Here is a 27,733-nt window from a genome sequence, read left to right as displayed (position 1 = left end):
TCCTCCAACTGTATGTCTGTTATTGTATGATGTTCTATTTCACTGCAAAGTGATTGCTTTCATTGCATTCATGACGCTGTAACCTTTGGACTGGTCATTTTGCACCATGTTGGACTTGCCTCCATGTTTGTTACATACAAATCTGAGTTTGCAGTTGGTGTATCCTTCTGTTCGGTCTTTATGCCATAGCATCCGTTTTAAACTGAATGCACTCTGATTTTTTTCACTGCATGCAAACGGTTAGGAAGCACAGTTTTCACACACCCTGCAATTATCTGCTGTACTTTGCAAGAAATTAACTTAACTTTGAAATAACCTTGCTTTGACCTGGTTATCAGTTATACTACAAATAATTCAGTCTCTAATTAGTCCTGTTAACTGATCAGATTCACCTAATTTAGTTATTTTATGAAGGTCAGTGTGTTTTGTCTTGCATGAATCTCAGTATTTTTGATGTTTTTAAATGAGTTTGTCTTGTGGTTTCATTCCTCTTTCTGCTCTAGTTGCAGTGTGTTGCATGGGCCTGCCAACAGTGGTGATTTAGGGAATCTCTTCAACTAATGAATTCTGTTCAGTGTTGTGGAGTTATGAAATTGCTGTATCGTGGAGTGCCTCTGTGTGTTCTCCACTCCTGACAAGGCTTTAAGCCATGGGTGGGCAAACTTTTTGGCCCAAGGGCCATATCTGAGTATGGCAATTGTATGGTGGGCTATGAACTCTCACAAAATTGGGGGTTGGGGTGCGGGAGGAGGTGAGGGCTCCGGATGGGGGTGTGGGCCCTGGGGGGGAGCCAGAAATGAGGAGTTCAGGGTGCAGGAGGGGGCTCCAGGCTGGGGCAGAGGGTTGGGGGGATAAGAGCTCCAGCTGTGGATGCAGGCTCTGGGGTGCAGGAGGGTGGGACCGACAGGTTCAGAGGCTGGTGCAAGGGGTTGGGGTGCAGGAGGGGGTTAGGGGTGCAGGCTCCAGGCAAGCCTTACGTCAAGCAGCTCCTGGAAGCAGCGACATGTTCCCCTTCCGGCTCCTCTGCGGAGGTGCGCCAGGTGGGTCTATGCCAGGGGCCGACAACCTTTCACAAGTGGTGTGCCGAGTCTTCATTTATTCACTCTAATTTAAGGTTTCGTGTGCCAGTAATACATTTTAATGTTTTTTAGAAGGTCTCTCTCTACAAGTCTATATATTATATAACTAAACTAGTGTTGTATTGTAACATAAACAAGGTTTTCAAAATGTTTAAGAAGCTTCATTTAAAATTAAATTAAAATGTTGATCTTACGCCCGGCCTGCTCAGCCCACTGCAGCTCAGGGGTTCCATCCCAGCTGCCGGACTCACTCAGCCCGCTGCCGGTCTGGGGTCCTGGCCCTGCCCACATACAGTGGGTACCTACCTTCTCCCTGGTTCTGGCCCATTCTCTTCTTCTCTCTGCCCTGAGCTGAGGGTGGAAGTGCACTGAGCACAGGGCTGGGGGAGAAGGGTCTGGCCGGGAGCTAGAATGAGGGAGGGGGCTCAGGGTTGTGGCAGGAGGTTTGGGTGTGGGGGCACTTACCTGGGCAGCTTCCATTTGGTGCGAGGGCTGCAGGTGGGAATGAGGGAGGAGGGGTGCAGGAGCTCCCGTTTGGTGCTCAGTGTGGGGATGTTTGGCTCAAGCTTGCTGCACTCGGCCGGCCGCTCCAGCCTGGGAGTGCGGACCCTGCGGCTTGCCGCGCCGGCAGCATTTTTAATGGCACACTGGAGTCCCAGCAGGCTCCAGCATGCCATTAAAAATTGACTCACGTGCTGTCTTTGGCATGCGTGCCATAGGTTGCCGACCCCTGCTCTACACGCTGCCCTGTCTGCAGATGCCGCCCCTGCAGCTCTGATTGGCCCCATTCGTTGGTCAATAGGAGCTGCAGGGGTGGCGCTAGGGGCAGGAGCAGCGTGGAGACACCCCTGGCTGCCCCTACGTGTAGGAGCCTCGTGGAGCAAACCCCCAACCCTGCTCCCCGGCAGGAGCTCAAGGGCCAGATTAAAATGTCTGAAGGGCCAGATGCAGTCACGGGGGCCATAGTTTGCCCACCCCTGCTTTAAGCAGTCCTACCTCAGACCAGGCACAGTGGTAGGTCCTTAGAACCCAGCAGCCTCCTTTTCAGGGAGAAGCCACTTCCTGCTGCTTGTCTGCTGGGGACTGACATCAGCGGACAGCTCCCAAACAAAGCAGACAAAAGTGACCAAGCAGGGGTTTAGGAAGGTATCACAGAGGGAAGACAGAGCCATGCAGGGAGTTTTGGGCAGGAGAGAGGAAGGGGACAGATCAGCCAAGGTCAGAGAAGGTGGGCTGGGGAGAGAAGGCTCCATGTTTGAAAACACAAGCCATGCACTGCCGCAGAGGATCCTGGATGCCCCAGACGACTCTGACCCCAGCCCAACGAATGTTCTGGAGTGGTGAGGAAAAGGAGGCAGAGAAATGTGTGCAGTTTATTTTTGTACAGATCAGTGTATTTCTCATGTGATTAAAGGACAGTATTAGAATCCTGTGCAGAGTGGCTGTGCATTTCATGCATTATACCTGCCATGTGCCCCTTAAAGACATGAACTGTCTGCCGAGAATACCCACACGGCTGAAATTCTGGAAGACAGTGTATTTAAACTAGGGGGTTGGAGGGGAGGTCTGAAGGCTCATCACTGTCCCAGGGCTGGACAATGGGCCACTTGGCACAGTTCTCAGGAGGGAGTGCTAGAGAGAGGTTCTGCACTCCGATTGTGCCTAGGGACCTCAAGACAGGGGCAGTACCTGGACTCTACTGAGACTCTGAAAGCTTAAAACGCATAGGGATCCAGCAGCTGAATCCCTTCACAGAAGTCTGGGGAGCGGCCAAGTGGGAGCGCTGTCCTGGAACTGTAACAACAAGTGGAGGATTTTACATTCTCTTATTTTCTTTTTAATGTCAGTAGCTTCCAGTCCAGTTTGGAAACACTGCAGCCGCCTCCTCTGGTTCTCTACCATGTTCCGTTCCAGTTTTTGCTGACTTCTTCCAAGAGAAAATTAACAAAATACAATGTGACCTTCCTGTCCTACAGCTCTGTCATCCTCCACAGAAGCTGATGTTTCTTGTCTGCTGTCCTCCTCTAGCCCCTCCACTTGCCCCAGTGACCTTTCCCATCCCATCTCCTGATCATCCTTGCACCCATTCTCATCCACTCCCTTATTCTCCTCCTGGGCGCCTCTCTCTCTCTCCTCTGCCTCTTTCCCCTCACAATACAAGCATGCTTTAGTCTCTCCCAAAAAACAAAACAAACATCTCTTCCTTGACCCTACTTGCTTCCCCATCTTCCTTCTCCCTTTCATCTCTAAGCCCTCTGAACACACTTGACAATTGTTGCCTCTCTTCCAATTCCTCTCCAATTTATTCCACTGAAATAGCTCTTACCAAAATCTCTGATGATCACTTCCAAGCTGAAGTTCAGAACCAGTACTTCATCCTCATCCTCCTTGACCTGGCCGCTGACTATGACACTGTCAGCCATGCACCTCTTCTTGAAATCTTATTTTCACATGGCTTCTGTGACTCTGTCCTCTCCTAGTTCTCCTCCTGCCTCACTGCTCCTTCGGTGTGTCCTCTGAAAGATTCTTCTAAGGATTTTTAACAGAATAATTAACCATTGGAACAACCTGCTAAAGATCATGGTGGATCCTCCATTACTGCCAATTTTTCAGTCAAGATGAAGTTCTCTGGCCTGTGCTGTACAAGAGGTTAGACTAAATGATCATAATGGTCCCTTCTGGCCTTGCAATCTGTGAATCTCCTCATCTCCTCCTCACCACCATCAACAATAACTTTCTAGGGGGAACTCCACAGGGCTCTGTTCTTGGTCCCTTTCTCTTTACACCTTATCTCTGGACAATCTCATCCACCAATACAAATTTAGTTACCATCTCTATGCTGATGATATGCAAATCTACCTCTCTACGTGAGACATGTCTCCTTCTGTCCAAACTCAAATCTCAGTCTGTCACTGAGATCTCCTGAATGTCTAGCCATCATTCAAGCTCAACATGGCTAAAACAGAGCATCTAATCTCCCCACCACTCCCTAGTCTCTCCTTTCTTGATCACTGTTAAAAACCCACCATCCTGCCTGTCACTCGGACCTCTAATCTGGGTGTCATCTTTGACTCAGATCTCTCTCTAGATCCTCATACCCAGGTTATGTCTAAACTTCCTTGATTCTTTCTTCATAACATCTCTAAGATACAGCCTTTCCCAAGGGTGGCAGAGCCTTCCCAAAAGCGGGGGGATTAAAGGACCACCCCCTGTGGTCCCACCCCTTTCCCAAGGCCCCACCCCCAGCCAACCTGGAAGCCAAGAGGAGATGAGGAGCCTGCCCAGGGTGGGACCAAAAGCAGCCCCACATCCCTGCCCTCCAGGCTCCCTACACAGGTGGAGGAACACAGGCTTCCCACAGCTCTTACCCCAACCCAGCTCTGGCTGGTGGTCAGGGCCTTGGAGCCACAGCCCAGCCATGGTAAGAGTCACGCGGGCAGCTACAGGGGGCTGCGGTGTGGACCCTCCACCTGGCCAGGGTTGGGACATGGGCTGGGGAGGGTGCTTGGACCCCCCACACCATGGGCAGGTGGAGGGTCTCCTGCAGCTCCCCACAGCTGCCTATGTGGCTCTTACCATGGCCTGGCTGCAGCTCTGAGGCCCTGCCCCTCGGCTGAAACTGGGTCGGGATAAGAGCTGTGCAGGCAGCTGTGGGGAGTCAGCATCTGGATCCTCCACCTGCACCTGCCCAAGGCTGGGCAGGGAGCCTGGGAGGTAGGGACTTGGGCAGGGGGCTGATTTAGACCCTACCCCTAAATAAGGTGTCTCTATGACTCCCACAACTGCCCAGGCTCCCAGGCTGGGCTCCACCAGCTGCTGGCCTGGCCAGGGGGTGCGGCCTTGGGGGGAAGAGGAGGGGAAGGAGGCAATGTCTGCCCTGGTAAAAAGTGGATGGGCCAAGCCCCTCCCTGCCTTCCAGCCCCTCCCTGTTCCAGTACCACTGATCTTTCCCCTCCATCCACAAAGCGTAAACTCTGACCCAATCTCTGATCATCTTGGGGTATGTCTACACAGCAGCTAGACACCCACAGCTGGCTTGTGCTAGCCAACTCGGGCTCTCAGGGCTCAGGCTGGAGCCCGGGCTCTAGGTTTTGTGGGATGGAAGGGTCCAAGAGCTCAGGCTTCAGCCTGAGCCCTTCCAAGAGAGGCCTTGGAAGACTGGAGGAGGGCTAACATAGCATCCATCTTTAAAAAGGGGGAAAAGGAAGAGCCAGGAACCTATAGACCAGTCAGCCTGACTTTGAAACTACTAGAGCAGCAATTCTCAAACTTCCTTGCACCGTGAACCCCCTTCTAACAACAGAAATTACTACATGACTCCAGGAGGGGAGACCCAAGCCTACCCTAGCCCTGGTGCCCTGGCTGCGGGAGGCAGCCAAAGCTAAAGCCCAAGGGCTTCTGCCCTGGGCGGGGGGTGCGTAACCTTAGCCCCCTTTCCCAGAGCTGAAGCCCTCAGACTTCAGCCCCAGGCAGTGGGGCTTGGGCTTTGACTTCAGCCCCAGGTGGTGGGGCCCGGACTTGGGCCCTAGGCCCCAGCAAGTTTAACACCAGCCTTGGTGACCCTATTAAAATGGGATCATGACCCACTTTGGGGTCCTGACTGACAGTTTGAGAAAACCTGTACTAGAGCAATGTATAAAACTTTCAATTTGTGAATACCTGGCAGATGAAGGGGGTAACACTAGCAGCCAGTATGGATTTACCAAAAACAAATCATGCTAAACCAGCTTGATTTCCTTCCTTGACAGGGTAACTGGTTTGGAGAATGGGGGAATGTGGACTTCAGCAAGGCTTTTGACACAGTCCCATATGACATTCTGATAAGTAAGCTGGAAAAATGTGAGCTTGGCAGAACAGCCATTAGGTGGATACAAAACTGGTTAAAAAACTGCAAACAAAGAGTAACTACTAATGGAATGATGGCAGATTGGAGGGAGGTCTCAAGTGCGGTTCTACAGGGATCTGTTCTGGGTCTGATGTTGTTTAACATCTTTATTAAAGATCTTGATGTAGGAACAGAAAGCATCCTGATCAAGTTTGCAGATGACACAAAGCTGGACGGGGCTGCCAGCATTCTGGAGGATAGATCTAAAATACAAAGGGAACTTAATAAATTGGAGAACTGAGCTATAGACAATAAAATGAAATTCAACAAAGACAAATGTAAGGTGCTACCCTTAGAGAAGAAAAAACAAATACACCAATACAGAGTGGGGATAACTGACTTGGCAGCAGCATGAATCAGCAGTTTGCTGCTGCTGGGAAAAAAAAAATGCAGTTTTAGGTTGCATGAACAGAGGCATAGTATGAAAGTCACGGGAGGTGATCATACTGCTCTGCTCGGTGCTGTGTAGGCTTCAGCTGGAGTATGTGTCCAACTTTGGTCACCAGTGTATAGAAAGGATGTGGAGAAACTGGAAAGGATCCAGAGGTGAGCAACAAAGATGATCAAAGGGGTGGAATGCAGCCATATGAGCAAAGGCTGAAGGAAGTGGGTATATTTAATTTGGAAAAGAGAAAATTGAAGCGGGACATGGTAGTGGTCTTCAAATATTTGAAAGGCTGCCATAAAAAAGATGGAGAAATGTTCTCTTTTGCCCCACAGGGCAGGACAAGAGGGAACAGGTTCAAACTACAGCCCAGCACATTTAGATTAAATCTCAGGGAAAGCTTCCTAACTGTAGGAACAGTAAGGCAACGGAACAGACTCCGCGGGAGGCTGTGGACACTCCTTCACTGGCAGTTTTCAAAAGGAGGCTGGATAGTCATCTGCCTTGGATGATTTAGACACAAGAAATCCTTCATCTCTGAAGGGGTTTAGACTAGATGACCATTGTGGTTAGGGTGACCAGACAGCAAGTGTGAAAAATCTGGATGGGTTGGAAGATCATAGGAGCCTCTATAAGAAAAAGACCCCAAAATCGGGACTGTCCTTATAAAACTGGGACATCTGGTCACCCTAGTTGTGTCTAAGTCTACACAGCAGTGAGACAGCCCCGCACACCCAAATTGGCTGTCACGGGCCAGTCACTGGCTTTTCTTTGCTGTATAGACATACCCTGTGATCTCAACTATTGCAACATCTTTTTCTCTGGCCTTGACAAATGCAGTCTTGCCTCACTCATATCTTTCAGAATGCTGCTGCAAAGATCATACTCCTAGGCTGATGCTTTGGCTATGGCTCTCCTCCTTTTGCATCCGTCCGTTGGCTTCCCCTTCTCTATCACATCAAACATAAACTGCGTGTCTTCACATTAGTGCCCCTCACGGCCTCTCCCCACCCTACCTAGCATTTCTAATGTAACCCCTGTTTCCCATGGGAGCTCCTTCTGCAATGGATTCCGTGGATACCCACTGCTGCAGAGGCAGACTGAGGTGACAGCGCAGTGGTCAGACACCCCGCGTGTACAGGCTGAGGACATTGCAAACAGGGCTGGTGATTTGCTAAGAGAAGGAGAAATGACAGTGGAATTAATACAACAGAGCCACTTAAACCAACAGCTGCTTAAAGAAGTGGTTTACACTAATCCATTGATGCCTCCCTGTTCTTCAGAAGTGATTTAAGAAGATTATGGCTCAATAGCCCACTCCTCACCCTGTCTATCACCACCACCACCACCACCACCACCCTGCAGGCCATCAGACATTCATATGCTGCCGAGTTAGGAAAGGGCTGGTTGGAAGGGTCCTGGCACGTCTCTTGGGCACTGGCATTGGTCAGAGAGCGGAGCCCCAGCAGCAGGCCTTGCCTTGTTCTGCCCTCTTGGAGCAGCTGTGCCACTGTTCTGGGCCGCGATAGCAGTGAGCCACAGCTCTCTGTCCCCTCCTTCTTACTGCTGGAGTACTCCGCCTGCAGCATGGCTACTCCTTCCCCAGTAGGTGGAAATACCTTCAGCTGGAATCAAAATAAAACTGCAGTCTCCTCTAGTGGAATACCCAGCCCCACATGATAGGAATGGGGCTTGGAGCACTGCTTGGTGCCACTCAGTGATGGAATGTGTTGAAGGAAGCCAATGGCTGCAGTATGGCCCAGTGAAGCACACTGCGAAGGGGGAGGACAATGAGCAGGATCCCACTTTTTGTAGCGTGGTGAGCAACAAAATACTCCAGGAAGAGGGAAGAGTGAGAGCGTCACTGCCGGAGCCTGGCCAAGCAGTGCCCAGGTGGAGGGAGTAGCGCTGGAGGGATGGCCTGCAGGGTGGTGGTGATGGACAGGGTGAGGAGTGGGCTATTGCGCAATAATCCTCTTAAACCACTTCTGAAGAACAGGGAGACATCAATGGATTAGTTCAAACCACTTCTCTAAGCAGCTGTAGGTTTAAGTGGCTCTGTTGTATTAATTCCACTCTCATTTCCCCTTCTCTTAGCAAATCACCAGCCCTGTTTGCAATGTCCTCAGCCTGTACACATGAGGTGCCTGACCACTGCGCTGTTGCCTCAGTCTGCCTCTGCAGCAGTGGGTACCCAGGGAATCCATTGCGGAAGGAGCTCCCACTGATACAGAGATTATGTTCGCTTAAGCTGCCATTACCCTGCAGTGTTTAGTTATCATCCACAGCAGAACTGCTTTTGGGGACTCTCTTATTCCCAGTGACCCTACCATGGAACTCATCCCACTACAATCCTCTCTGTTACGGTTCTTATGCCTGGATGGCCACTTGCTCTCTTGGCATGTCTTCCCTTCCTGGGACTGTGGTGCTCTGTCTGTTGGTTTGGTCTTGTTTTGTTGTTTGTTTAATAATTTTTGAATGAGAAGAAACCTAACAGTTCTGGAGCAGGGACCAAGAAGGAATCCAAAAGCTTGGTCTGCATTACACCTCATCATAGAAACCTTGGCTAATGCTAGCACCTACAGATTCCTTCCTTCCTTTTCTTTTCTTTTCTTTTCTTTTTTTCTTTAAAGAAGGTTAAATATAGTATAATCCTCGGAGGAGAGCAAATCCTATTGTAAAACTTGGTGTCCAGCATAAAAATTACCCAGCACTTTTACTAAATCAAGACCATTCTGCAAGAAACAAATAATGAGGTATCAGCATCCTCTCTCTGAAGGGAGGGAAATAGCTGGGTTCTTATTAAAACAGCTTCCTACCTTTGGATTGGTGCAGTAGAAAGAGAACATTTACGCAGACTCACCCTCGTAACACAGAACAAGAACAAGGGTTCATTGCGAGGGGAGTCACTGCATCACCAAATGCACAGAGGGAGAAAGGGAGCAAGTCTGTAAAAAAGGGAGAGTGTCCTGGCAAAGAGTGTCTGTCTGGTGAGTGTCTCGTGGCTGTAGCCCTTGCTTTGATGGTGTCTTTGGGACGGTTGTGCAATGCGACTGCCAATGGCTCCTCACACAATGGAAATGACATTGACTTTGAGCTTTGTCAGGGTGAAACTAAGATTTCAGCTCCTTTGCCCACAAGTTTATCTGTGCAAATAGCAAAATCCCTTCCCCAGCCTATGTGGCTGGTCTGACACCAGGGGAAAGAGTAGTCGAGTCCCTTGGAGGGAAACTTTCCCTAGTAAACAGGGACATTTTACAGCTGAGTCAGAGCTTTTGACACAGGGTGCGCTGTAAAAGAAGGTGGGTCTGAGTCGCCTTCTCCTGACTGTACTTGGTTTTCTGATGCTCAGCAGCCAGCCTTCCCTGTTCAGGCAAGAGGTCCACATCCTGCGTGGTGGGTTTTTTTTTGTTTTTTTTCCTTCTCATCCTGGTTTCCTACTTGGTTAATTCTGAAGGGATTCTCTCTCTCTTCCCGCCTCCCCCGACCCTGTTTGCTGTCATCGCCTCAGAGGCGGCATCGAGAATATCTTATTTGGAGTTAATCATCCCCTAAACAGAAGGGTCTGGGTAAGCATCGGCAGGGGCAATGGACTGCAGGGCCTAGGAGAGGCCTAAGGTGAAGCGAAGTCTTGAAGATCTCTCAATTTTAGAGCTGACAGAGAAAGGCAATTCCAGTTCACAGAGGATTTCGAAATTTGGTTTAATTAGGAACAAAACCCCAAAATGTTTAGATTCTCCAGATGGGAATGGCGCCCTACCTACGGGCTGTCTGGCTGGTGGGCTGTGAACCTGGGAATCAAGGGTCCCCAACAGCCCACCAGGCAGGCTGCAGAGGACCCAGGTGGGCAAGTTGGCAGAAAACCAGGCAGGCTTCCATCAGAGCCCTGCCTGAATTCCATCCAACCTTCAGCAAAATCAGACTATCCGAGGGTTTGTCAGAAATGTTCTAACCAGCTCTACTCTGATTTGATTGTTGTGGCATGTTTGATATCACTCAGATTCAGCACCTTTGGAGATGTATTTGCTCTCTAATTAAGTGAAAGAAATGTCTCCTACTGGCAGAGTGAACAGGAACTCCTACTTCCTCTCAGCTCCCTGCCCAGGTCCCAGAGCCAGCTAGATTGGATTGCAGGCCTAAAACAAAACCCCTTAATACAAGAGAGAAAGCAATAAATCCTGCACAAACTGTCAGGCAAGAAGATGCTGGCTCATTTGCATTGTAAGATTCCAGTAAACATCGCTTAGAAAGATCAGCACTCAACGTCTAAGGGGCCTTGTCTGCCGGCAGCAGCCTGCCCTTTGCTGCTGTTTGGAGAGCAGCACTCTGCTTTGAGCGCTTAGTCAGGTGTTCCCCTCTGCACATGCAGATGTGTTAGCACCTCCCATATGCTTGGCTAGTGTTAAAAAAAAAAACATGCTCTGCATTTTTAACCAGTTTTTATGAGGCCTTGTGGGTTATTGTTATAAAGCACCAGGTGCATTTATAGGATGCAGATAATGAGAAGCCGAACACACTGTAGCTCCTATTTCACTCCCACACATGCATATGTATTAGTTCTTGTGTGCCACTGCCTAATCACCTCTTTCCTCTTCTTCCTGTAGTGGCTGAAGGATCCTGGCCCTCGCAATGAGAAGAGGACCCTCTTCTGTGACATGGTGTGTTTTCTGTTCATTACTCCCCTGGCGGCAATCTCGGGCTGGCTGTGTCTTCGTGGTGCCCAGGATCACTTGCAGTTCAACAGCCAGCTGGAAGCCATTGGACTGATAGCACTTACTATTGCACTTTTTACTATCTACATCCTTTGGACACTGGTGAGTGAAAAGCAAAATGCCATCCAGTGCCTGAACCCAGGGCCCTATTACATTTAAAGGTGTTTCTCAGTTACAGGAATTCAAAGCAGAGTATCCCAGGAGGATAGTTTGTGTTCCCAGAGCTCAGTCATGGCTGTGTCTGCAGTTCCTCCATAGCTGCCCAGCCCTTAGTCCAAACCAAGAGGCACATCTTTGGCTGTTCCCATTAAATACAAATAAATAAAATTTTTAAAATGTAACCTGCTGAGGTCAATGACACCTGAAAATGAGTTTCTGCCCGTGCATGCTAACTCACTGCACATCATCAGGAACGTCTGCAGATGGACATTAGGGCAACATGCCCTTTTGGTGTAGTGTGTGCAGTGTGGGATGTAGAAGTGGACAGACCAAGCCTGACATTAGCATGGGGACTGGTGTGGTTAGCGAGCTTGGGGAGAGGAGTAAGAAGCCCAGCTGTTCTTTGTCTTCCTGTTTTCAAATAAAAATCCCTGAATCTTGGCACTATGGTAAAAACAATACTGTGGATAAAATACTTTCTGAGACACCATAAGAGCATAGGAATCTGCACTCCTATCAGCCTGGTCAAAGGCTTTATAAAATATAGCAGTGAGGTATAGTCAGGCTCTATCTAAGAGCAGCACTGTTATGGCAAAGAGGGAAAAAGGAGCACTAGCCTATAGAATGGTTTGTGGGACTCCTCTTGGAGATCAGCTGGGGTCACTGAAATTCCAGTAGGAAGCTATCAAAAGGATTTCTTAAAAGCTCTGAGAAAATGGCCAGGGGCCACAAAGTGGTCTGTTTAAAAGTCAGACTCCAGCCAAACTGGAGAAGACCTGTCCTCCTCTTCTCACTTGAGAAATTGTAACAGTAAGTCTCTTGTAGCAGAGCAGTCCTTTCTTCTTCAAGTGATTGCTCATGTCCATTCCATTGTAGGTGTGTGTGCTCACCACATGCACCAGTGCTGGAAGTTTTTTCCTCATTGGTATCCGTAGGGGACCGGCTCTGGCACCCTCTAGAGTGGAGTGTGTATGCGCCGATATAACGGGCACTGCCAGCCCTGACCCTCCCTCAGTTCCTTCGTACCGCCAGTGTTGGTGGTGGAATGCTCCCCTTGCTCTATCAAGTGGCTCTCTTTCAGTGGTTCTTTGAACTTTTATTGTGTAAATATTTGTAGACAGTTATCAGTTTCCTTATAGTGTTAGTGTATTTAGTTATTTATAGTCCCTCGAGGGAATTAGCCCAGGGACAGGGCATGTCCCGCTCCCCGGGCTTCAAGCTGTGCAATCACTGTAAGAAACCTATGCCAATCAAAGATCCACATCTTGGTTGTTTGAAGTGTTTGGATGAGTCCCACATTTGTGAAAAGTGCCGTATTTGCAAAGGATTCAAGCTTTGGACCAGAAAAGAGAGAGATGTCAGGCTGAAGTCTGCTCTTGCACCACCCTCGGAGCCTGCACATTTGGACTCGGTGCGAGTACTTCAGCATCGACAAGAAGTGTGCCCCCAGCACTGGCTGCCTCCCGACTCCCGTCCTTGTCACCAGTAGGAGACAAAAGGCACAAGAAGCACACCAGGAAGGGATGCTCCCCGAGGTCCCCTAAGGGTAAAGATAAGGGAAAAGAGGAGCCTGGAACAAGGTGGGCCATCTCGCCATCACCGGAGCGTAGCCATCTTGCCTATTGGCCAAGTCCACCCTGCGACCTGCCTCCTACCCCAGAGAGTGGTAGAGACGTGTGATACCTCATGGTTCTGTCCACCTCAGACGGTTGTCTTTCAAGTGGCAAAAGACATCTTCTCTCTCCTGGTGCCGCCTATTCCTCAGGAAGAAAGGCTTAAGGATCCCTCCTGCCCACCCATTTCTGAGGGAAAGCCCTCAATGGCACCCCTGCAGAAGTCACCCCCAGGCACCGTACCCGGGTCCACTCCCAAGGACCAGAGTTGCGTCCCAAATCGCAGACCCACGGCTACTCAGCAGGTTTCTGGCGATCACCAAACTCCAGGCACTGATCTCTGGGATCCGCACGTCGATCATAAGATTCACGGTACCGGGCCACAGAGGTGCGCCACCGGTCCCCAGAACTCTGGCAGCGGTCACCCGAAAGGTGCCACTCCCTGGTTCACAGGCGCCGCTCACCAGAGCCTCAGCACTCCCCGCCCGTAGTCTCAACACCGCTCTTCAGACAGACACAGTTTCTGCACCCCCGGAGACAGTCACCAGAGCCCCATCGCTGGTCACCGGACCATTGCCGGTCGCTAGAATCCAGACGTCAGTCACCGGAGCGTCGTAGACAATCTCCGCACTCCTGATCATGATCACCGAAGCCTGCGCACCATTTCCTGAAGCGAGTGGCGTCGTTCTCCAGATTATTACTGGGCATATTAGCAGCGCTGCTGATTGCCAGATATGCGACATGGCTCAGCGGGGTCCCAATACCACTGCCTGATTGGCAGGCACAAGACCGCCAGACATAGCGGGGAAGCCTACCCTATGGTGGCACCACTGTGGTCACCAGAGGAAGACTATTCCTCCTTGGGCTCTGAGAGTAAGGTGTTGATGGCCCCCAAGGGATCAACTGCCACCTGCACAGCAAGCAGGTTCTTCCCAGAGCCAACCTGCAGGCATGTGGCCGCAGGGTCAGTGGCCTGGGCCCTGGCAAGTCTGTAACCCATGGGCAATTCCCCAGGCTGGGGAACTTCAGGCCCAGCGCTCAGTCTCAGGGGCATTGGAAGAACCTTCAGTCTTAGTGTCTCGACTGCCCCTGGGCTCTGACGTCACATCGGTCCAAGGAGCCCAAGAGCTACTTTCTCCAGTGGACATGGTTCCCCAGGGAGGGGACGTAGAACCCACCCCTCTTTCTGGGCTGGCCGCTGCCTCCTCATTGCCTGATGAGGCAGTAGCTGACCCGTTGCAGACTATGCCTCAGGACAATGTCAAAGCCCAGCAGGAGCTGCTTAAATGGGTGGCAGCCAACCGGGGATTGCAGGCAGAGGAGATGTCCGAACCCACGGACTCTCTATTTGACGTCTTGCAGCAGCTCCGGAAAAGTTGTCTCTAACCATGCACGATGTGGTAGTAAAAATCATAAAAGCCCTGTGGCAGACACCATCATCCCTGCCACCTATTTCTAACAGGGCGGAGTGCAAATACTATGTTTCTGCAAAGGGGTTTGAATACCTATATACACAGCCCTCTCCCGGGTCTCTGGTGGTTGCGGCTGCCAATGAGCGCGACAGGCAGGGGCAGCCCAGCTCGACCCAAAAATATAAAGATGCCAAAGGACTTGATCTGTAGGGCAGGTAAATTTATTCTATAGCCAGCCTACAGCTTTGCATCACAAACCACCAGGCTCTGCTCGGCAGGTATCACTTCAGCATCTGGCAGTCCATGGCCAAGTTTGCTGATTCACTCCCGCAGGACACCAAATGGAAGTTTGATGCCATACTAGAGGAGGGCAGGGCAATTGCAAGAGTCTTCCTCCAGGCCACCTCAGACGTGGCAGACTCTACACCCAGAGTGATGGCCTCCGCGGTGGCCATGAGAAGGGCATCATGTCTTCAATCATCCAGTCTGTTGGTGGAAGTCCAACAGTCCATTTAGGACCTCCCGTTCGAAAGCTCGGCCCTGTTTGCTGAACAAACGGACAGCAGATTACATGGCCTAAAAGACTCAAGGGCCACTCTTTGCTCACTGGGCCTGTACACTCCAGCCCATGCTGGAAAGAGATGTAAACCTCAGCAAATGCAGAGATTCACGGGCCAGACCAGAGTGGAACCGTACTGCAGAAAGAGATGGGGATATAGGCATCGCCAAGGCCAATTGCCTGCAGTGGGGCTGCATTTGGGCTCGAGCCACACCCCTCACAAAAACAGGCAATCATTGTGAGGGGACACTCGAAGGTGACCTCCCAGCCTGCAACCAGGATCTGTCTCACCCTTTATTTTCCCATCGTCTGTTACCTTTCCTCCCTGCTTGGACCTCCATAACTACAGACTGCTGGGCCCTCAATACAGTGTTAGCGGGGTATATCTTCTAATTTTGTTCTATCCCCCCTTCCCACACCCTTCCCCGTACCACCTCAGGGACCCTTCTCACAAGCAATTGCTCACTCAGAAGGTGCAAGCCCTCCTTTGGCTAGGGGCCATGGAGGAAGTTCCAGCAGAATGAAGAGGGAGAGGTTTTTACTCCCAATACTTCCTCATTGCTAAGGCCAAAGGAGGGATAGGGTCATCCTGGACCTGTAAAACCTCAACAAATACCTCAAGAAATTGACATTCCGCATGGTCTCCCTGGCCTCCTCCATCATTCCCTCCCTGGATCCTGGAATGCCACCCTCAAACTAAAAGGTGCTTACTTTCACATCTCAATATTTCCCGGACACAAGAGATTTCTATGTTTTGTGGTTGGTCAGACACATTACCAGTTCGCAGTGCTCCCATTCGGCCTAGCAACAGCACCAAGAGTGTTTAGAAAGTGCATGGTAGTAGTTGCAGCTTACCTCAGACATTGAGGGGTCCAGATCTACCCCTGGCTGGATGACTGGCGCATCAAGGGTTGCTCCCAGAAGCAGGTGCAGTGCAGTGTCGAGGTGTTGCTAACCACTTGTCATGCCCTGGGCCTGTTAATAAACAAAAATCAACACTGGTCCCTGCTCAGAGGATAGTGTTCATCAGAGCAGTCCTCGACTCTACCCAAGCCAGAAGTTCTTACCACAAGCCAGGTTCAGAGCAATGTCAGATCTGATTGCCCAAGTCATCGCACATCCGGTCACCACAGCTCAGGTCTGACCCTGACTCCTAGGGCACATGGCTGCGTGCACCTACGTAGTCCAGCATCAAAGATTGCAGCTGAGGTCCCTTCAAACGTGGTTGTCATTCCACAGCCAGACACCCCTTGGAGGGATTTCTCATGATCCTGGTCCAGTTACTCACCTCCCTCCAATGGTGGTGCAACCCGAATACAGTGATGGAAGGGGTTCCATGTGCGATTCCATGGCCCATAGTGTCCCTGGTGTCGGATGTGTCCAGCCTCGGCTGGGGAGTACACCTTGGTGCCCTCAAAACTCAAGGACTATGGTCATGATAGGAGCTGTCGCTTCACATAAAGGTCAGAAAGCTCAGGGCCATTTGCATGGTGTGTGAGGTGTTTCTTCCCCCATCTATCTGGTCGAGTGTAACAATGTAAATAGCAGTTTAAAAAAGTAAACGTTTAAACTTTTAAAATTGTACCGGTTAAACGTTTAACCATTAGGATTCTGGCTGCGCTGCGTCCCCCACGCAGAGCCCTGGGTGCAGGGCCGGCAGCCAGGACACTGGGACACAGGTTGGCAGCCAAGACCCCAGATGTGGGAGGCCAACAGCCAGGGTGCTGGGGGCCGGCAGCAGAGTCCCGCAGCAGTTTAAACGTTAAATGGAATACCTTACTGATAAGACTGATGCTTATCGGTTACCCGTTCAGCATTTAACATCCCTAATCAAGTGATGCAGGTACTGACAGACAAAACGGCCTCCATGTTCTATGTCAACATACAAGGGGGAGCCCGGTGGTCAGTCCTATGTCAGGAAGCCCTTCACCTATGGTACTTCTGCATCCAGCACACTATCCACCTAGAAGTCTCGAACCTCCCTGGTGTCTGGAACACGCTGGCGGATCGCCTCAGCAGGTCCTTCTTCTCTCACTACCAGTGGTCCCTCCACTCAGAGATTGCCGAGATGCTCTTCCAGAGATGGGGAGCTCCCCAAGTGGATCTGTTTGCCAGAAGACAGTACAGGAAATGCCACCAATTCTGTTCACTACAAGGCCTCAACAGCAGCTCCCTGTCGGGTGCCTTCCTTCTGTCATGGTCAGAGGGTCTTATATACGCCTTTCCACCAGTCCTGCTAATCAGCAGGGTCCTTTCCAATATCAAGAGGGACCAGGCATAAGTCATTGTGATCGCCCCGACCTGGCCTCACCAGCATTGGTTCGGCACTCTCATGGACTTGGTAATGGCAGCCACATGGACTCTTCCCAGCCGTCCGGACCTGCTCTCTCAGGATCACAGATGGTTGCTGCACCTGAACCTCACTTCTCTCCATCTCACAGCATGAATGCTGCATGGCTGAGCCCCAAGGAGCAGGCCTGTTCCCATCAAGTTCTTCTGGAAAGCAGAAAGCCCTCCACTAGAGCCACCTACCACATGCATCCGATGAAGTGGGAAAGCTCATGCTCCAATATGTATGTTAGTGTGTAAGGTGCCACAGGACTCTTTGTCGCTTTTTACAGATTCAGACTAACACAGCTACCCCTCTGATACTTGACTGCCTTGCAAAGTGGAAACACTTTTCTTGCTAGGCTTTGGAGTGGAATATTTCCTGTTAGTGTCTCTTTACAATCAATCCTGAATTACCTCCTGCATCTAAAGTGCCAGGGCTTTGCCTTTTCATCGATCCAGATGCACTTGGCAGCCATATCAGCCTTTCATCCGCACATCCAGGGAAGATCAGTATTCTCACATAAGATGATCATGTTCCTCAAGGCCCTCAAGAGGCTGTTTCCTCCGGTCCGCAGGACCACCCAGAGGATTCAGGGGGCCTGGGGCAAAGCAAGGGAGCTGTGGCACTTGTGCTCACCCGGCAGCAGTCCGGGTCTTCAGCTGCATTTTGGCGATGGGGGGCCCTTCAGTTGCTCCGTGTCTTTAGCAGCACTAAAGGTTACCCTGCCGCCAAAATGCTGCCGAAGACCTGGACCGCTGCCAGGACAGGGCTCGTGGGGCCCCTGCGGGGCCTGGGGCAAATTGCCCCACTTACCCCTCCTTTGGACGGCCCTGCCAGTTCGGGAGCTGATTCCCCAATGGGACCTCAATCTAGTCCTTTCCAGGCTTACCGGTCCTTTGTTCGAGCCTCTTGCTCTCTCTCTCTCGCACCTGTCATGGAAGGTTGCATTCCTTGAACCCATTACTTCAGTGAGGCGAGTCTCCGAGATTAAAGCCCTCACTTCGGAGCCCCCGTATACGGTGTTCTACAAGGACGAGGTGCAGCTGCAGCGCTATGCTGCTGAAGGTGGCGTTGCGCTTCCATGTCAATCAGGATATCTTCCTCTCAGTGTCCTGTCCCAAGCCTCACAAGACCAACGAGGACAGACTCCTGCTCACTCTAGATGTCAGGCATGCCCTGGCTTTCTGCTTGGAGTGCATCCAGCCCTTCCGCAGATCAACTCAGCTCTTTATTGTGATAGCTGAGAGGATGAAGGGTCTTCTGATGTCCTTTCAGAGGATTTCAGACTGGATCACCACCTGCATCTGCACTTGTTGCGAGTTGGCGCAGGCTGTACCTCCACAGACAGTGAAGGCTCACTCGCCTAGGGCTCAGACGTCTTCGTCTGCCTTCCTGGTGCATGTTTCTATCCAGGACATCTGCAGGGCTGCCACATGATCTTCGGTACATACATTGACCATTGTGACAAAGTTCCTCCTCTACTTTGGTGGGTCCTGCGCTTATTGGCGGATTTGTTCACCTCAGTGATCTTCCCCTCTTGTGGAACCCACAGCCTGGGTCAGCTCCTCCTGTCTCTGATCAGGAGTTGGGAGGTTTGGGGGGAACCCAGGCCCACCCTCTACTCTGGGTTCCAGCCCAGGGCCCTGTGAATCGCAGCTGTCTATAGTGCCTCCTGTAACAGCTGCATGACAGCTACAACTCCCTGGGCTACTTCCCCATGGCCTCTCAAACACCTTCTTTATCCTCACCACAGGACCTTCCTCCTGGTGTCTGATAATGCTTGTCCTCCTCAATCCTCCAGCAGTACAGTCTCTCACTCTCAGCTCCTTGCCTTCATGCTCCAGCTCCTCACACACACTCCTTTCTCCTCTGGCTCCCTTGCCTGACTGGAGTGAGCTCCTTTTTAAAGCCAGGTGCCCTGATTAGCCTGCCTTGATTGGCTGCAGGTGTTCTAATTAAAGTAGCTCTCTCTATGCCTTCTAGAAGATCTTAATTGGCTCCAAGTGCCTTGATTAACCTGGAGCAACTGCCATTTGGTTACCAGGGTCCTAGGGATTTGTTTAGCCTGGGGCTAACATACCTGTTTCTCAGTACTTTATTGTAGCCATCTGGCCTTGCCCCATCACACCATGCACTACCCATTACCCAGCAGGCCAGAGATAATGCTGGATTTGAGAAAGCTGTTTTGTAGTCGACACGGCCATGAACTCCTGCCCACCTCCAGAGGTACTGCTTGGGAGTCACCTATAATGGAATGGACATGAACAATCATTGAAGAAGAAAAAACGGTTACTAATCTTTCATAACTGTTCTTCGAGATGTATTGCTCATGTCCATTTCATGACCCACCGTCCTTCCCCGCTGTCGGAGTTCTGACTAGAAGGAACTGAGGGTGGGAGGGGGCCAGCAGTGCCCCTTATACCAGTGCATACACACGCCACTCCAGAGGGCACCAGAGCCGGTCCCCTACTGATACCACTGAGGAAAGAACTTCCAGCACCAGTGCATGTGGTGAGCACACACACCTACAATGGAATGGACACGAGCAACTCATCTCGAAGAACAACAGTTACAAAAGGTTAGTAACCATTTTTTCTTACAGTACACAGAGTTCTCTGTTGTAGCAGAGCAGCCCAGCAATGCTGCCTTAAAATTGTCTGTCACTGCCTTGGAGTTAACAAGGTCCCATAGACTCCTGGGAATCTGTAACTGGCACTGTTTCTGGGCTCTCTGCCTCAGCTGTGCATGGGATGCTCAGGGCATTGTTACTGGGAACAAGATCTTCCTGCACGCTCCCCACTTGCCCCCCTCCAGGGCATGTTGGAGAAGTCAGTCAGGAGAACATGGCCTGAAAGAGGGGGAAAATCAGTCTGAATTTGACATCTAAAGGCAGTGTCATGTCGTGTTGTATCTGTGTGCCCAGCCCCACCCACTGTTTCTGAAACACAAAGAATTGCCCAAAGTCTGGGGCATAGTCCCAGCCTTCTTTGGTTGGAGCCTTCCCCTCCCCACATAGATTGTTGCCCCCTTTCTTCAGCGTTATGCCCCTCACTGTGCTGTGGTGCCTCTGTTTTCTATCCAGTTTCTCTGTGAGTTTGTGGATGTGGCTCTTTATTTTGTTTTCGTTCTCTCTCTCCATCTCTTTTCTGCTCCCCAAACACACACATGCTGTCTCTGCTGCCATATGGCCAGAAAGGGAGAACATTGGAGATGGGGAGCAAATAGGCAGGTGATGGTTCACAACTCTGTGGGTAGGCCACGACAAGTGTGTTCCCCTCCTCTTCAGCTTTGGGAACCCCAGGTCAGGTCTGAAAACTTAGCCCAAATCATGCTGCAGCGTCCTGATTTGAAACAGTTTGTGGATCCCATGTCCATCATCCCAGCCTGCTTCAGGGGTTCCTGTTCCATCCAGCCTGGCAAACTTCAGTTGCATCACTTCTGGGTTCAGGGTGAGTCATGCAGGAATGTTTTCAGAGGGAAATGAGGAAAGGCTGAAAGCGCAACCGAAGTGTAGTAACTGCAGACAGGAAAACAAGTTACTGCAACTTAAAAAAACAGAGCTTGGGGCCAAGCTGCACCATCGCCTGCTAATTGTAGGGATTTGACCATATGAGATTCACTCACCTTCCGGATCCTGAGCCTTGCTGAATGTTCCCTCCCAGAATGCCTAGTGGGAGGTTCATTCTAACCCCAGATCTGACGCTCTGGTTAAATCATGCACAGGACTAAGATTCCTGTTGCAGTCCCTTACAGAGACACCCTATACTTCCATGGCATCTCCATAGATCCTCTCCAGAGGGCACTGGGATTGGTGTAAACCAAATCAAGCAAACTCTGGCCCAGGAATGTGTGCTCTCAGCAAATCCAGCTGGTCTGTATTCAGAGGTGAAAGTAAACTGGTACGGGCCGGTACGGAGGACCGGTAAGAAAAGGAGACTGACTGAGGGAGGGAGAGAGAAGCCTGCTCCTTGCATAAGAATAGTTTAAACTCAGCTGTTCCCTGATGGTTCAGCCCCCAGGGCTAGGTTTCTCGCATCCTTGTTAATTTCACTTACAGTAGCTGAGGGGAGGGGGTGGGAGGGGGTCGAGGGGAGGGTGTTTGACCATGCCTGGGGCAGTCCTTTTCTGCCCCCGGGATGAGGAGATCTCTCCAATACTAATATACACAGCAAATACAAGCATTTGGCTGGACAGCTTAAATCCAGAGCTAATAAAAGCAGGTGGAAGGGGAAGACTCACTGTCACATTGGTTTCTCGGCTCCTCCCTCCCCCTCCTCCAGCCAGGCTGCAGACAAGACTCTGCATTCCTCCCCCCACCCCACCCTCAGCAGGGGTTCTCCTCTAGGCTCTAGCTTGCAGTAGGGACACTGGCTGAGATGCCTGCTGCTGCTGCCTGCAAAAGAACAGTTTAAACTCAGCTGTTCCCTGTGCAGTTCGGTGCCCAGAGTTAGGAGCCGTTTCTGGCATCCTTGTTAATTTCACTCCCAGTTGTTGTTGGGTGTGTGTGACCATGGCAGGGGCAGTTCTTTTCTGCCCCCGGGATGAGGGGATCTCCTAAACACAATCAAAATCAGGAACCATTTCCAAGTTCAAATCTATCCCATTCCCTCCCCAGCAGAGGATCATGGTTGTGATGTCCAAACTGCTTGCAAATCCTCTTTGAATTGTTACTGTTTAAAAAAAACAACACAAAAAACAGGGAGACCATGGTGGAAAGATGTGTCATGATGATTAGGGTTTATTTTGGGCAAAGCAATTTTGCTAAAGCAACTAAAGATTCACAGGGAAAGCAAATAGCCACCATAGACAAAACCACAAAGGGATTGGAGGGGAAAAATGAATATTCAGGGAAATTATTGTGTCTCATTTGAAAGAAATAGTAGTTTTCATTCCAATCCACCCTCTTTATATATTGATTTAAACACCTGAAATGTCCTTAGGACATCGGGTGCAATCTCAGATCTCCTTTTGTTTTGTCCTGCCTGCAGAGTGTAGAGGCTGAAATTGACAAAACTTTCTCTAAATATCTTGTATATTTCATGAAGGCTATTCCAGTTGTCCTTCATTCACCCCTCACTTCCGCTCCTCCCGGCTCCCTCCCTGGCTGGCTGGCTGTTTTTGCCTTGGTTACTTCTCCTTGGCAGCCCCAGCCCAGCGGCACCTGCTGGTTCTCTGCAGGCAGCAGCCCACAGGGGCCAGTTGCTGGGGTCGCTGCTGGTCAGTGGCAGGCTGCAAGTGCATTGTTTGTGACACATTCATACACACACATACAGTCAGAGGTGAAAGTAAGCCAGTCTGGTCCAGTACGGCGTACCAGAAAGAGCCAGTACTCCGTGCTGGACTGCATCGACTTCCATGGCAGGGATTGAGAGGGCTCTGGGCTGCCCGCGACTGTGGGCAGCCCTGAGCCCTTTATATCCCAGCTGCAGCTGAGATATAAAGGGCTCAGAGCTCTCTGCTGCTGCGGGCAGCCCAGAGCCCTTTGAATCCCGGCCACGGCTCTAGCGGCCGGGCTGGGGGCCAGGATTTAAAGGGCTCCAGGCTTCCCTCAGCGTCAGGAGCTCTGGGCCCTTTAAATCCCTGCCTCAGCCCTGCAAAGCTTGGGGTTCCCCCTGGCGGCCAGAGCCCCGGGCCCTTTAGTTTGCCCCTTAGCTCCGGGGGGGCTCCCAGCCACCTCTGCATCTGGGAGCCCCTGGTTGATTTAAAGGCTCTAAGTCTCCCAGCCACAGCTGGTTCCCCAGGGCCTTTAAATCTTGAGAGGCCACACCTCTTCTGGATGAGGCCACGCCCCCCTCAGGACTCTGGCAGTACCGGTAAGTCCTGTAAGTTACTTTCACCCCTGTCTGTATTACTAGTTAGGGACAATTTCTTAAAATAAGAAAACAACAGAAATCATGGTCTTGAGTTTGCAAGCAATCAGTAAAATTCCTCAGCAAAGACCTGAAGCTCAAGGCCTGACGAGATGTGTCCTAGCCACTTCCAGCACAGCTTTGTCTCCCTTAGCTTCGGTGGGCTGTGGAAAGAGTGCAGGAATCCATTTTGCACGGCTCAGGAAAGCAGCTAGTGCTGCCATTATATCTCACTAGCATTGTCCTCTACTGGGCACAGGCATTACCTCCCATCCATTATGTGGCTGGCCCCGGCAGCTCAGTAATCAGACTGATACTTTGTTGTCCATCAGGTTTCATTCCGTTATCATTGCCAGCTGTATTCGGAGTGGAGAAGGACCAATCAGAAAGTCCGCGTAATGATTCCGGACTCCAAGAGCCCTCATCCTGTCCAGCATTCCCTGCTCTCCACCAAGCTCATGAAGAAGAATGCAGATGAAACAACTGTGTGAGTTACCCCATGCCAGATATCCTCCGAATGGGGCAGCTGTGAGCAAGGAGAGGACCAGAGTGGCTTTGCAGGAATGTCGCCAGAGAAGCAGATTGAATCTTTTTCTGTGGACAAGGTGTGTGGAAGCTGCAGCGACCTGGCAAAACAATCACCCCAACCAAAGGAACTTTGCACTCAGCGAGTACAGTACTTTAGTTTGAGGCAAACAAACAGATGATAAACATTTGGCTGTGTGAAATGGCCCCAAAGGGCTCTGAGTCCACAGAGACAGAAAGGCATATGTGTTTATCTGCCAGAATTCTTTCTTAAAACTAAATACATGATGTGGAAAAAATCCCTCTATATAACTATATATAAATACTATTTTTAATGGCCATGCATATTGTGTTTCAGTCCTTTTGTGTTGATATAGACATTGTTCTAAGCTTCAGTATAGAAGCTGGCAGCCTGATCTCACTCAGAGGTTGAATCTGGGCCGTTTCTCAATATGAGCATATAAAGAATACTTCTCATTGGACATTGCTAAAAGTTCCCGTGTCCTATGCACTAAATGGATTTTGAGATCATTGCAGCAGGTTTTCTGCTTTGTTTTCTGTAGTGGTGGTATTGTCCTTTTGACAAGGTTGTGTGTGCTTTTAATAATTATTATAATCCCAGAAGGAGTAAAATGACATAATACTGAATGGAGACATTTTGTATGTAAAATATTGTAATCTTGAAAATTTCACAATGTTTCAGAATATGAAAACTCTCACTTGAAGCTGTGAGCTCATAAAATATGAAATTATCACTTTATCTCTAGGACTCTGCTGTGTTCAGCTGTTGGTAGATTATTATTTCCGCTAAACATAACACAGTGAGTGACTCCAGGTGCTAAGAGGATATGATTCTAAAAATCACTGCATGAGCCAGAGACAGCCCATTCAAGAGACCCTTATTTGCTTAAAACTATCTGAAGGCTAAGAGAGGAGCTGTCGCCACCCCCAAAAGAGCAGAGTTGGGTTCTCATTGGCTAATGTATCCTGTTCGTGTTCGCTAAGACCAACATATACGCTGCCAGAAGTGGGAGATACGCTACCATTAGCTCCTGCATGTACCTTCCTGGACGTGTTCTTGTTCTGCATCCCGAGCAGCAGGGAGGGGAAGTCTTAGGACTCCTTACATAGTGGCTTGTGCACACAGCCCCTGGTGCTGCTATTTGGAGAGTCACTGAAATCACTGCCTGGACCATCGGTGGCCCTAACACAGGTATTTTCCTGGGTTTTCAGGGCTGAATGGGCTCCTTAGTCACTCTCTAGTCCAGGGCATGGGTTCCTCTTCTTACCACCTGATGCATCCAGTTGCCTCTGCAATAAGCTTAGCAAATGGACCTTGACACCTTGCAGTGGAAGATCTGCCAAGGGATTTCCAGCAACTCTTCCTTAATAGCTAGTGTAAATGTTCCTCTTTGGCCTTCAGTCCTTGCCTCATCCTCTTCCATGCCCACTTCTGTGACCCTCAAATAAATCCCTCCTCTATTTAATATTCTACTGTGCACAGTGCTTTGCTTCCACATCTCAGAACAGATCTAGTCTGCAGATGTTCTGTCACCATGGTCTAGGCGAATGCAGCCTTGGCAAATGCTCTAATTATAGAGAGCTGTTTTGGAGAGCAATATTCTAAGATCCAAATACTGCAACTGTTAAGGGAAATAGCAAAGAGTAGGCAGGCTTGAATTGTAGCCCTATACTTGCATCCATGCGCCATGATTCTGAGACTCGAGTCGCTGAATCTGGAGATGGAATTTAGCTTGGATAGCACAGTTCTGGGCCATAGCCCCATAGTTCCCAAATTGCTGGATTCTAAATCCAATCTGCCCTTTTCTGTGTTCTCTCCTGCCTGGCTGAGCTGGATCCTTTTGCCAGAGCAGCCCCCTCTCCTCCCTTTCGGTTTGGATCAAATTAAAAAAATCCTTGATGGGCAATGGTTGCCTAACTGACCATGCAAAATGCTGAGCTCTCTCTACTAGGGTTGATGGTTCCATGTGGCCAGGGCTTTGCTGGGTGGCTGGCTTCCCTCCTGTGTCTGCCTTGCGCTATTCATTTGTGATTGGGCAGTAGGTTGCTGTGGAACATCTTTGACTCTTTTCTCTGAGGGTTTGTGCATGTTCCCATCACTGATCAAGGGAAAGTCTCTTCTCTCGTCTGATAGCTGAGCAGGTGTGCCTTGTTCCTTGGTACCTTGGACAATAGTTCTCTCCTTTGTCACATCCATACAGTCCAGAGGCTTTGCTCCCCTCTTCCCACTGCTGCCTTTCTCCCCAACTTCCTGAGAAGGCCCTTGTCTCTTCCCTTCTGCTGGTTATCCTTCATTCTAGGAACAGCCTTCCCTTACCCCTTCAGTTCAATCTAGACTTTCCAAGGGGGCTGGCATACCCTATTGAATTCCTTTCAGCCCTGGTGAGACATGAAAGGCTTCTTCAGCAGGGGTGCAGTCTGAGGGACTAGTGGGTAGCTGCACAACAGTAATCAAAATCCTCTTAGTGTTTGTGTGAAATCATGAGGAGCCCATTCAGATTCCTGGCAGCTCCTGAACGCAGCTGCAGGCTGCTCCACAGGTTTGGCCAGGTCTCTCTAGTGCTTTCCAAGAGCTACCAGAACTCACTGACACTGGCTGCTGGGTTACTGGAAAAGCACAGCCGCACTTCCAGGCTTAACTGCTCTTAAGTAGAAGCTGCCGCCCACTCCTTGCTGTTTTCTGCATTCGTGTGTTGCACATGCTGCTCCATTCCTTCCCTGGGGCGTGAGATGTGGTTCCAGCCATTCACTGTGCAGACACCTGTGTCTTGGGTGCATTTTTCTCCAAATGTGTTCCCTTTTATTTGACCTCCCCGCTAGATCCAACGAGCCCCTGGGAGGTGGTTCCTATGACACATCTAGCACAGACCTGTCTCAAAATTCAGCCCATAGTCATGTGCATTCATGATAATAGTAATGACTCTAATGTAACCAGTCTTTCAAATAGAAACCCAGCGTTGATACCAGTCTGCAACTGTGAAACCTGGGAGTCCCTCTCAGGTGATAGGGGTGGCTGATCCCCTCCCATGGCAGCGTAGCTTTATTTTCTCTCTGCATCCTTATATTTATAGTATTTTCCAAGTAATCTGAGTTGTTGCATGTGCCCCTGTAAAATGGTGATACCCACTTTTGAATCCTCTAGGGCCTCCTCCTTCCCAGCGGAGACATTTAGCTCTTGTGGCATCTGGAAAATCAGCGTCTCTGCTCTCGAACATTCTAGTGTCCCGGAGGAAATACACCATGTGATTATGTAAATAAAAGTGAAACAACTTTTGTAGTTGTGTTGTTATTGGAAGAGGCAGGATGTGCTCAGGGGCAAATGCTTGCTGGAAAGAAACAGCCTTCCAGTCTCACTTAGCCAGGCCATGATTATAGAGCACTGTGAACATTATCACAGCCCTGCTTCTGTAAAGCCCCTGCACTGGTAGGCTACAGCTGAAAGCTGCCTTCCTCTGCTTCAGAGTCCAAACAACCACAACTGAGGAAGAAGGCTGTACTGGTTAAAAAAAAACCTTCTAAACCAGGTTGAAGTGATGGCAGCTATAGGAAAATGATATAACACATGGAAGAAAGGGAAAGATTTATAGTAATGACCATAAATCAGAAGTTAGGACTGAAAAGGGACACAAAGAGAAATCTGTGGTCAGCAGAGTTGAGGACAATAAGGAGGAATTTTAAAAATATATTAGGAACAAAAAGAAACCTGGCAGTGATATTGGTCCATTACTAGATGGAAATGGTAAAATTATCAATAATGCAGAAAAGGCAGACATTTTCAATAAATATTTCTTTTCTGCAGCTGGGGGAGAAACATGATATAGTCTCATCATTATGGTGGTATCGCTCTTTCCCTTGCACTAGTATTTCTGGAGGATGTTAAACAGCAGTTACTGATGTTAGACATTTTTAAATCACCAGGCCTGGACAACTTGCACCCAGGAGTTTTAAAAGAGCTGGTGGAGGAGCTCGCTGGATTGTTAATGTTGGTTTTCAGTAAGTCTTAGAGCACTGGGGAAGTTCCAGAAGTCTGGAAGAAAGCTAATGTTGTGCCAGGATTTAAAAAGGGTAACCAGGATGACTTGGATAGGTATAGGCCTGTCAACCTGATGTCAGTTCCAGGCAAGATAATGGAGCAGCCGATACGGGTCTCAATTAATAAAAAAGTAAAGCAGGGTAATGTAATTAATGCAAATCAGCATGGG

General features: G+C 49.9%; 1 protein-coding gene across 4 annotated transcripts in view; it reads left to right on the top strand.

Moving 5' to 3' along the window:
* Nucleotides 1-26,805, top strand: part of MARCHF2 (membrane associated ring-CH-type finger 2) — a 103,343-nt gene extending 76,538 nt beyond the window's left edge. For 3 of the 4 annotated variants that reach the window (XM_032787451.2, XM_032787450.2, XM_032787452.2), the window contains 2 exons: nucleotides 10,954-11,163; nucleotides 23,318-26,805. In XM_032787451.2, the coding sequence (XP_032643342.1) occupies nucleotides 10,954-11,163; nucleotides 23,318-23,476 (369 nt within the window). In that variant the 3' untranslated portion in view covers nucleotides 23,477-26,805. The remainder of the gene's footprint in view (nucleotides 1-10,953; nucleotides 11,164-23,317) is intronic. The other variant, XR_012656793.1, reaches the window with a different exon arrangement.
* The last annotated feature ends 928 nt before the right edge of the window (nucleotides 26,806-27,733 follow it).

The sequence above is a fragment of the Chelonoidis abingdonii genome, chromosome 11, assembly GCF_003597395.2.
Source record: "Chelonoidis abingdonii isolate Lonesome George chromosome 11, CheloAbing_2.0, whole genome shotgun sequence".
NCBI classification, from domain to species: Eukaryota; Metazoa; Chordata; order Testudines; family Testudinidae; genus Chelonoidis; species Chelonoidis abingdonii.
This window is presented reverse-complemented; position numbering and strand designations above follow the sequence as displayed.